An 11,937-nucleotide genomic window follows, 5' to 3' on the forward strand; every position below is an offset into this window, starting at 1 on the left:
CCGTGAACGCCCTCTATCCAGGACTATTCGACTCTGATTTGGAATTATCCGAAATTTTATTTATAGTGCAGACTAATTGAATGTGCACTTCTGTTTTAAAATGGACAGGCGAAAACTTTATACTCATCATCGAATACTTCTATATTTATCCATCTATTTATGTTCTACTTGCTTCATCCTTTACATCCTAGCTTTCATCAGCATCCCTAAATACGTGATGTTACCGGACGACACTTTATCAACCACGGGAAGAGAAGAATTTGGTTTTAAGTCGAATGCAAAACTTCAATATGTCACTGACAGTAAAATACGCAGACCTTCTGAATATATGGTGAACTTTTGGCTACCAAGAAGAATCAAGGAACGTATCGAGGGAAGTGGTGAAAACGAGACGGTCCCTTTTTTATCCGGAGAGCATTCAAGCACCGTTTTGCGATCCGATGTTGGTCGCCTATCATTAAGAAGCGTGACGTTCTTCGATCAACAGAAAAATCGCCTTTTTCAAGGAAGAGAAACGTTACGTCCTGGCTCTGCCACTAAAAGACTCCCTCAGGCAGTGATTATCGGTGTGAAGAAATGTGGTACGCGGGCGATTCTAGAATTTCTCCGACTCCATCCAGATATAAGAGCAGCTGGGCCCGAAACACACTTCTTTGATCGATTATATTACAGAGGTATTGAATGGTACAGGTAGGTATTTGCTTTCAAATAGATGGTTAAAGTTAAGCGTTGAGATTTAAAAAAAAAAATCAAAAAACCGTACATTTTTATGCGCAATTATTCTATTTATAATATTTTAATAATGTGTAATATTTTGCTCCTCTTTTCGGTATATTTCTATTACATTTTCTGCGAGCCAAATTTGTTCTTTTCCCATTCAGCTAAACGATTTACATTTCAATAAAAACGAAGCAGCTAAAAGATTTCCATTTCAACGAGCAGATTGTGTAGCAAAGCGCGCCTTGCAGTTGACGTCATGAGCTAAAATACGCTCGCACGAGATGTTTGCGTCACTATCACCTAACTGTGTATTGAAATTTACAAGAAATTTTTATGGCGCACGCACGTGACCGTGTGAAATTTACTTAATAGTGAAACGTCATGATACGCGCGCTGAGCACGTCAGGGTGAAATCACGTGGTGCGCGTGCCAGCACGAAAATGAAATTGGCATCTAATTTACGTGCCCGAATTGAGGCTGCGGACGTCGAGCTTCGAGGATCGTCCGATTCGAAGCGTGAAAGAAAAGCTGTGGTTTATGATCCAATAAAGGGATTAAAAGACGTAGAACTGATTCCTTAGCGTTTCTATGGGGAAAATTAGCATCACTCAGAACATTCAGCACTTTCATAAATTATCGTCTGCTTTTAAAGATTAGTTCTAATACGGCAAGAGGAGGTTCTTTTTTTTTTTTTAATTTAATAGTTATTTTTTTATTTCCGATTGCTTTTTTCAATATTACTGATATTCTATTATATTATAGCTTAATAGTACAGTAATTATAGTCTATATAGCTAACAGTAATATAGCTTCGCGATATTTTTACTTGCGGCCTTCATATATAATTAAGATGTACAAATTAATTTACTGTTTAAATAAATTATAAGATATTTTAATTAAATTTATTTATTTTTAATATTTTATTATATTAAATATAATATGCTTTTATTTTATTTTATATTTATATTTTATATTTTATTATTTTTTTAAAAATATAATAAATTTTAATTAATCTTTTATTTTTTCTATTGCGACCACACAGTCAAGATTTCATTACTACATAAAAACAATTACATATTATATTAAATTATAATTATGATAATTTAATTAAATAAAAATGATAATTAAAGTACTTTTTAAAAATTCAGTTAAAATACAGGTTTCATTAAAAAGTACTTTAATTATCATCTTTATTTAATTAAATTATCATAATTATAATTTAATGTATTACTAGTATATATATATATATATATATATATATATATACTAGTAATTATAATAGAATAGTAGATACACCCAAAAATTATTTAAATAATTCATTTATACTTTATATAAATTAATATTAATCGTATTGATTCTGATATTATTTGACATAATATTTAATTCTTTGACAGTGATATATACACTATTATGAAACGGTGTTAATATATAAATTATGTTAATTTAAGTGCGAACATCAGTTGAAATGGAAGATAACATGTGACTCCTATAAGCCAATCGCAAAGGGGTAACACAGTTCATAGACACTGGCTATGAAAGGATAACAAATAGATTAACAACTAAACAAATTTATATCTAAGTCATCAGTGGTTACTATATTGGTAATTATATTCTTTAAAACCGAATTTAATTCCAATTTAATTCGAAAATATAAAACACCATTTTATCTTTTATATAAATTTTGGGTACACGACAACTGGGCGACCATCATGCGGGCGACAGAATGTTATAAAATTTTGCACGCTTAGCAGGCATACGATTTGGCGGATTTTTTTCTGTAAATGTAAATATTGGTAATGGTTAAGACTCATGAGGTATGAGTTATACGTTATTTCCACATAACTGAAAAAAAAAAAAAAAAAAAACGAAAAATAATCCAGACCTAAGCTTACCTGTGTGAATTTGCCTCCGATATTCTAATTTTCGATAAATTCAAAAATTTTATTTTTTCGAAGAACTGATCATTCGAAAAATTTACTTTCGAAGAATTAATATCATATATCAAAATTTGTAGGATCATTTAAGAAAGAGATGGTTAAAAAGAAAATGATTTAAAAATGAAAAGATATAATTGCACAATATTAAAATAAAGAAAAAAATACAGTTTTTTTTAATTCATTTATTATTATTATGTTATTCATTTATTAATATTTTGTTATTAACAAGCATATTTACACATGTTACATATATACATGGAAACAAAAAAGTATATGAAGTTGAAAACAAAATTTTTATTTTAAAGTTATTAATTCATATTATAGTTATGTGCAATACCACGTAAATATTCTACTATATTTTCCTTATCGTAATTTATAACTTTTTTCAAAATTGGTTGGTCAGCTTCATCGTAACGTCTACATTTGTGCTGATGTTGGAGACCCGCTCTTTCATAATCAACATCATATGTTTTTTTTTTGAATTTTTTATAGTCCATTTATAAAAATCCATAAATTTGGATGACTTGTGCTGCTGCCAAAGCTCAATTGTAGTTTTCGATGACGGCTTCCGCAAAATTATTTGTCCTATCGCTTCCATTTATTGTTCTTTGGTACACGGACCAAACGTTTGTGGAAAAAAAAAAAATCGGTGGTGCACTGGTTCTATTATTCCTTAGACGACCTATGTGTGTGTTCGTAAACTTCCAAAATTGGTTCAAATTCATTGGATAAATGATTCTCAAGTTCAGAAATAGCGTAATTTATATCTTGTTCTGAACGAAAGCAAGCGAAGTGATCATTTTTGAATTTAAAGCGAATTGCGCATCGGATTGTATCTGGTTAAAAGATTGCATGAAATTAAATGCTTACGAAAGTTTTGTATAAGATGAAAAATCAACCATTTATGTTAGCATGCGGAAATACTATACGTAACGCTTGATGAATGGCAATTTCATAATCGACATTTATATTTTCGGGATCTTGTAATGGCGACATTTCATGTATCATATAAAATAATTTTGTGTATGTTTCAAGTGTCTTATTAGGTAGTAAACAATACAAAACAGAAAAACAGGACCTCCATCCTTTCTAGCCAAAATAACAAAAATATGAGCAAAAAGAGGGGGGGGGGAGTAAAAATGTGCCATTCACAAATAATTCATTCATGTTTTGGCTCCACATTGCATGACTTTCACGACCAAAAATTAATATTCTCATTATGATATAAACGAAAATATAACTTCTCTACAATTTCGTAATTCTACACAAAAAAAAATAAACTTAAATATAAGTGAGATTTTTCAAAGTTTATGTTTATACCGTTCTTTTAACTCGTTTTTCTCAAAAAAATTATTATTTAAATTCACCGGGTAGTAGATCAATAGAATAGCATTGCACATTTGAGCTATTATTTTGTCGCCCAGATGTCCGTCGCCCACTTGGCCATCGCCCAGTTGACCGTCGCCCAATTGACCGTCGCCCAATTGACCATCGTCTAGTCGCCCAGTTGATCGTGGCCCTAAATTTCTATTAAAGAAAGATATTGACATTAGATGGATGTTGAGTTTCACGTCAATTTCTGCCTGTAAATTTCTTCCTTAAAGCCTGCATGTATTTGTATTACGGACTTTTACCTGTAAACTCAAAAAATAGTCATGTATAAATCGTTGAAAATCTTGAGAAGGGGGGGGGGTAAATCGTGGTTTACATAATATACATAACTTATATTTCATGCAGTAATAAACCGACAGTGGTCTCCCTGACATTAGCAATCAGACATAATTTCTACTTCTCCTGCTCTCCACCTCTTATGTAGAATGGAAAGCCATCTTTTCCAAATGACTTCAAAATCATCGCTCCTAATTCACGATACTTCTTATCTCCAGACGCATGAGTGCGCATAAAAGATGATCGGCTTCAAAATCTTTCACAGACGAATGCCGATAACGATAAGAGGATAGGCATCTTCCCCACTCCATCCCTTAAATCTCGTTGCCATGATAACGAAAATTTTCTACAGGAATCTCTCCTGCAAACCTTCCGCCATTCTGCCTTTTACTTCCCGCCACCCACTTAGGCTAAACCCCGCAGAATGTCTGAACCACCGTTAAAGGCAGCAGCCCCATGAGGCAATCGATTCACTCGAAGAGATTTCACACTGGACTGGCGTTTGCCTGTCTCCATTTATCGTCTGGTCTTGTAAGTTCTTAGTCTCCCCCAATAAAAGACGGCAATAAAGTGTGTCCCTTCAAGCTGTTGCACAAATGCCTAAGAAGGGTGGGAACGGGCGCCACCTAGTGGACGAATGGTTAAACTCGTGTCTCGTGAATGTTTGTGTTTGCTTTTTGGATTCAAACTATTAGATTTAAATCATTAATTTGCAATACTTAGCCAGAAACTTTCTTACTTATGTCCAAATTATTTACGATACTGGGTAGAAGTGATGATCACTTTAGTTCATTTATCACTAAATGGCAGTACGTTACATGATCTTATATAATTTGAAAACTTTCGTGTCTACTAATGAATAGATGGATAATTCTTTTAAATATGAACACAGAGAAAAAAAAGTAGACATTAATTATGACATTCTAAGACTCTCTTCATACACCTGTTTGTGTGGCGTGTAGATGGTGGCTGTGGTATTTGTGCAGTATGCCTGACACCAACTACACATTTGCGTCAGACGTACTGCGTCTGACGCAAATTAGTGAAATTAATATTGTGATAGATATAACATTTATGCTGAGCTAGAAAGTCGTCTAGAATGCATTCATGAAACTACAACAATGTTCATGGATGTAGATGGAGATCACGTGAGATAATAACCGTCTATTTAGTTTGTATTTTGAGTCCTATAGATTGGAAGGCACTGTTATTCAAAAATGTTGCTCCCGCCTTTGTAACCTATCAATGTGGTAATGTGAGAATGATAATAGATCTGATGGATCTCGTTTCCCAGTTAAGGGAATGCAAAATCCGACTCATTATCCATATGGAAATGACAGAAAACGAGCAAGTTCTTTAGAGGGTTCAGAGGTTGCGTATGTTGGAAAAATGCGATGAAGAAAATATTCTTTACGTATGTGGAAGTGGAAACATTGAATATCTTATTACTTCCTAGAATCACAAAAATGCTAGTTGAACTCACTCCTAGAAACTAGGTGAAACGTTAGAATACCAAAAAAGGTGTCTATAAATGAGAAGGCTGCAGAGAACTAAGTAAAGAGAAGGTAGTATTGATCATTGTCTGTGATTATTAGAGGGGGTTTTCTCCGGCATGTTCTTTCATTTGTGCTGATCAGCGCACAGTATGTTGTCCATTTCTTCATCACTATTTTGCTGCCAATGTGTTGTAAACCAACATTTGTTGGATTGGACACATCCCTTGATTTTTGTAACAGTACACAGTTACATTGCAAAGAAGGGTTGGAAGGAGCGCCACCTAGTAGAGGAATGTTAAACTTCCGTTTCATGGATGTCGTGACTTTGGGATTAAACTATTGCATAGTCGTATTACTTAGGGATAGTTGAATAGTCAAGTAATTGCTGAAGGATAGGAACTGGGAAACATATCAGCATCCATATTTGTTGCTGACACGAATTTCAGTGACTTTTATCCCTTATAATAATAAAAAAAAATTTGCCATTATTCTTTCTCAAACTTTTTTTATTATAATCCATCTCTATGCGGTATCATGACACTGATTATTTCTTTTGTTTCCTAGGCAACAGATGCCAACCAGCACTGCTTATCAAATCACCATGGAAAAGACTCCAAGTTACTTCATCACCAAAGAGGTTCCACAACGAATCCATGCAATGTCTCCGAGCGTGAAACTGGTAGTTGTAGTTCGCGATCCGGTCACTCGTGCCATATCGGATTACACTCAGACAGCCAGTAAGCGAAGAGATACTCCATCTTTTGAGGAAATGGCTTTCCTCAATAATTCGGGGATGGTGGACACCTCGTGGAGTGCAATTAGGATAGGCATGTACGCCAGATACCTAGATTGGTGGCGAAGATATTTTTCCAAGCAGCAGATCCATTTCGTAAGTGGAGAAACCCTGGTGACCAATCCAGCAAAAGAAATGGCTCGTCTTGAAGAGTTTTTAGGGCTTCCAAAAGTGATCACGGGCCAACATTTCTATTTCAACGAAACCAAAGGATTCCCCTGTCTACGGAAGCCACAAGCGACCATTCACTGTTTAGGAAAAACAAAAGGAAGATCTCATCCAATTATAGCGAACGATACAATACAAAGGCTGAGGGACTTCTACCGCCCCTTTAACCTGAACTTTTACCGGATGACGGGAATCAACTTCGGATGGCTTTGACGAACGGGTTTCCTTATTGAACATAAACCTACATATCAGTAGAGTGGCGCCAGTAGTGTTTTTCTACCTCTGTCCTGACGTGTTAGTGTTTTTACCAATTGCGTGTTTCGGGTATAGGAATGCCTACGAAAAAAAGTGCTATCAGAACTAACTTCTGATTGGTCAATAGATGTACTTATGAAAGTAATAACCAACTGTCATAATTTATGCCGGATAATAAATTAAAATTTTCGCAATGATCGCAAACTGTGTTATATATTGTTTATGCCTGTACTGTACTGTATTGTAAACACAATTTATTCTTCCTTCTCTCTCTTTAGGTCTGTCTCTGAATCTTTATGTCTTCCGATGGATAGTTTCTGTTGTATTAGTTAAGATAGAAAGTAGTTGTCGATTTGTAAAACTGCTAATAACAACGATGATAACAATAATATAAAAACTTTACTCTCGATCCAATCAACAAAATTCTGCTTCACAAAATGTATATGGAAGAACTCTGATCTGTGCAGATCACGGATATTTATAGCCACATCTAAGGCATGGTCAGAAGCTACAACGAAATTATTTGCGACATTGTGTCACCTTGGGATTGGTTTTTCTTTTTATATTATATTAAGTTATTCTACTGTCTGTGTAATATAGAGTGACATCCATCACACTAGATAGATAGGAAAAAAGATATGCTCGATTATAGTCTCAAACTAAAATAACTTTTCAGGCTATTCTTTAGCTGCTTTCCGAGTTAGTCGACTTATGATGTAGTTAAGCAGTTTTTTCCCAACACCTTGGAATTTTAGGCCCACAGCTCAGAACAATCAACTAGAATTCATATCATTTCAGACAGTAATATCACTTAGGTCAGGGATATGGTATTGTGCCGGTTTTTAGAGGTCCTACCATCACCCGAAAGTGTACAAATCATCTGTAAAGGTAACTCGACTACTGGTGATTTAAGATGAAGACTAGCTGCCAAGCAATTTTCAAAAGTTAGGGCTGAAAGTGTTCTGGATACTCCTTTTCGGATACACTCTACTTAATTAGGGAGCCAGTACTTCGGTCATCTAGTATCGAACCTGATAGTAAAGCATGAAGAGATTTCCAACCATTTAGCCACTTACTCTTCCAGGACGTTTCAGGAAAGAATCCGAGTATAGTAGCATATGAAAGGCAATGTACATGCTAGCTAGCTCCGGAGTACGGCATATCCACAAATCTTTGATCACCACTGCCTTATGTTGTGTCTCCAACATTGCTGCCATGAGAGACACCTTAATAAATAACAGCGATGCCGCGGTTCTTAAATAAAAGAAACTCTCCCAAAAATACACCGGAAAAAAGCAACCCAATCAAAAAATAAATTCTTCGGTAACATGGGTAATTACGCACACTTTTGCCAATTACGCACACCGTTATCTCATGTTGGTTTTATTCGTATTTATTATATACAAATAATGGAAAGGTGTATTAATATATTATTGAAATATTAAAAATAGCCAAAGAAAAATAAAGATTTTTATTAATATTCTAAAAGCTCTATTTAAATGATATTATATTCTTATTTTTATATCAAAATATAACTAAACAAAAGCTTGTACGAGTGAGTGAGCTATCTTCTTCAAAGGAGAAGTTATACTGTAAATGATGAGTTATTGAAGAAATTTGATATTAAGAGACCCTCTCTCTCTCTCTCTCTCTCTCTCTCTCTCTCTCTCTACTCAAAAAAGCACTGTACATATAATTTTTCATAATCCAGAAACCCTGCTCTAGAGATCAAAACATGGAACTTTTTAAGCCACTTCAGCCTCCAATAAGCGTGGAGGAAGTCCCACACCGGGCGTTGAAATTCTTCTCTTACATTTTATTTTTATTCGAACCCACATTCCAGTTGCTAAAGTGCTTCACTTACCTATGTTTACTTATACTTTGATTACGAATAATAATAATAATAATATACTTTCTGATAAACGATAATTTGCTGTTCATAATTCAAACTCTTTTTCGCCACCTTCACAGATCGAGTCGGAGGAGAAATTGAATTCCTTTCTTTCAGTAATGTTCAGTTAAATTGTTCATCTGTAAATTAGTCATGCCATCCGGATACAAAAAGGTAAGTCGAAGGAATGATTGTCTTGGTTGGTACCAATGATCTACCACGCTATAATAGAGGCGAACTGCGGAGGAGGACATGGATAGCCAATGAGTCTATACGCAGATTGTGCAAAAAGGAATAATGGAGAATTTGTGGATCTGTTTAACGGAAAGAAGGACTTGTACAATGCGGACAATGCATCTGAATGATTTTGTGCCAGGAAAGAGCTTTTTTTCACCGAGCATGTTGACGTGCAAATTCAAAGAAACTTAAGCAATTAGGGTGGAAGCAAGTGAGTTTGTGTGCAAGCACCCATGAAGCGAGTGAGTGTGAGAATGCCCAAGTGAGGAATCTACTCTCTCAAACAAAGATATTGAATAGGGTAGTCAATTCAGAAAGTAAAGGTGGGTGGGGGACTAAATGGATGCTGCAGTTTCTACAAGAACAAGAGAAAGAGAAGTTTTTGGTTTGGTTAGTGCAACCTCACCATATGTAATTGGCATGAGTTGACTTGGCTAACCCTAGATAATGCAGTTACAGGGATTGAATGTGAAGGGTTTAGCATTTTCAGGGAAAATAGAGAAAATAGAAATGGGGAAGAAGTACTGCTGATGATAGCAGATGAACAGCAGGATTCAGACGCGAGTGACTAAGATGGTGAGCAGCGGTGGCTCGTGGCTTGAAATCGTGGAGGGTGCTGCAACTTTCGAAATCTACATACACACCGTAAGTACAGTGTATACGTTTGGATAAAATATCAACATTATGGTAAAAATTTAAAAAAATAAAATAAATAAACAAACACGAAAAAATATTGTTTATTATCGATAAAAGTATACAGTTTGGTATAATTCAAAATTACTTAAAAATAAAATCCATTATCATAACCCCAATAATCTTCTAAAATAAAAACTATAACAAATGTTATGTCTTTAATTGTAATGTCCAAATATTTAAAGACGGATTAAACACGATAAGCACTACGAACACTCTACTACTGGCGCAAACTGCATACGAACAACAGTGGAACTGCGCGACGGACAGTGCCGCATTACGCTAATAGCTCGCATCTCACTATGACGTGCATACGCTTGCGCGCGTAGCAATAGGACACTGTGGTAAACACAGTGCTGCTAGCGTCCTTCACCCTCCTAAGTGCTACAAGATGGATTTTTATTATTTTTTATACAAAATAAGAGAATTGTATAGGATTATTGATGATAAAATTAAATATTACAAGCAAATATAAATATATTAATAAATATATTTATATATCAAGAAAAATTGGGGGTTCTGCAGTTCTGCAGTGCCTATGCACGAGCCGCCCCTGATGGTGAGTGGCCTGTGGAATGTTCCCTATGAGGATAGATTGAAGGTGCGTTAATGGCAGAAGTTGATTGATAGGAGAAAAAAAAGGGGATATGATAGAAATATTTAAGTTATTTAAAGGATTTTATAGGAGAGGTGCAGGGGAAATGTTTCAGCACTGGGCTAGAAGGACCAGAATAAGGGATCATCACTGGAAGTTGAATAAAGGTGTGGTCAGAAGGAGTCTGTGAGGGCTAGATTTTTGGCTTGGAGAGTGGTGAATGAGTGCAATGGGTTGCCAGAGTCAGTTATGAGTGCTTTTTCTGTTAATGGGTTTAAGGAGATGTGTGGATATATTTGGTTTCCAACGATGAGTCTTCGGACTTCATGAAGGTGCCGTATAATAATAATAATAATAATAATAATAATAACAACAACAACAACAACAATAATAATAATAATAATAATAATAATAATAATAATAATAATAATAATAATAATAATAATAATAATAATAATAATAATAATAATGCTCATTTTCTTCGAACACCCAGGGACGCTTCTTAACCAGCTCTCCTTTTCTTAATCCGACCATAATACGTGAGCGCGCGCGCGCGCGCACACACACACACACACACACACACAAACTTTTATTTTTTATTGTTCTTATTTGTTAAACTGCCTTCTATCCATCTTTTATTTCATTTAAAACTGTTCGCATGGCTGGATTCATAGCACTTAGGTGAAGACCAATATTTGAGAAATATTCAACCCTAACATTATAAAGATGACATTACATCTTTTTATTATTACCTCGCCTCATCCTAATAGCTCCACGCTCATCCAAGTGAAATAGCGACTGAGTATTATGTTTACTATGAACTAATTTGTTACTAATTTAGTTAAGGTCAATAAATGAGTTTACTTACATAGTTTCATAACTTGCCTGATGTAATCCATGAACACTTAGCGTGCTTACTATATATGTGCCTTCAATTCATCTGGGTTATTCCTTCTGCAAGTCAAGATTCTTTTAGACCTCCAAGCATTTGCGCTTTACTAGTTGTACTAATATGATTCCCGACCTTATAAAGTCCTTGTCACCATTTAATTCACGCTTTCTTCTCCACTCTTTCCCAGACTTTTAAGATCATGCTAAAATAACTAGTACTCGACCCAATTTTACATCGTCAGCATAAAATAAGGAACCTTATTCTTATGAATCCAAATCATCGATAAATACACTCCCAGCCAGAATATTACGAGCACCAGACTGAACGGTTGACCAGAGCAGGCCTGTCGTGGCGGTATTCTGGTATGGGAATTGTTTTCATGGACATCACTGGAGTCTTCTCATTCATATCAAACACGTCCTGACCATTAATTCCTACCTGCTGATTGTTCCGGACCAGAAATGGACAATGGACCATGATCCGTGTCACAAGGCTCGTATTATTCAAGCATGGTTCGAAGAGTGTATCCAAGTATTCATTGTAATCCCCCTAATTCTTCTGATTTAAATCCCATCGACAGAATCCTGTTCTGT

General features: G+C 35.1%; 1 protein-coding gene across 1 annotated transcript; it reads left to right on the top strand.

Annotated features, from left to right (window-relative positions):
- The first annotated feature begins 217 nt into the window (after positions 1-217).
- Positions 218-6,994, top strand: LOC150097215 (heparan sulfate glucosamine 3-O-sulfotransferase 3B1-like). The gene is made up of 2 exons (XM_090407609.1): positions 218-690; positions 6,385-6,994. Exons 1-2 carry the CDS (start codon positions 218-220, stop codon positions 6,992-6,994), a joined length of 1,083 nt encoding a protein of 360 aa, XP_090263735.1.
- The last annotated feature ends 4,943 nt before the right edge of the window (positions 6,995-11,937 follow it).

This window comes from Typopeltis vanoorti, chromosome 17, assembly GCF_054136105.1.
Source record: "Typopeltis vanoorti isolate ZY-2024b chromosome 17, IOZ_Tvanoo_1.0, whole genome shotgun sequence".
NCBI lineage: Eukaryota > Metazoa > Arthropoda > Arachnida > Uropygi > Thelyphonidae > Typopeltis > Typopeltis vanoorti.

Excerpts from the sequence above, each read along its gene's own strand:
- LOC150097215 (XM_090407609.1), top strand. The coding sequence starts at position 218 with ATGTTACCGGACGACACTTTATCAACCACGGGAAGAGAAGAATTTGGT. Across the intron at positions 691-6,384 it reads AGAGGTATTGAATGGTACAG|GCAACAGATGCCAACCAGCA; the intron begins GTAGGTATTTGC and ends TTTGTTTCCTAG.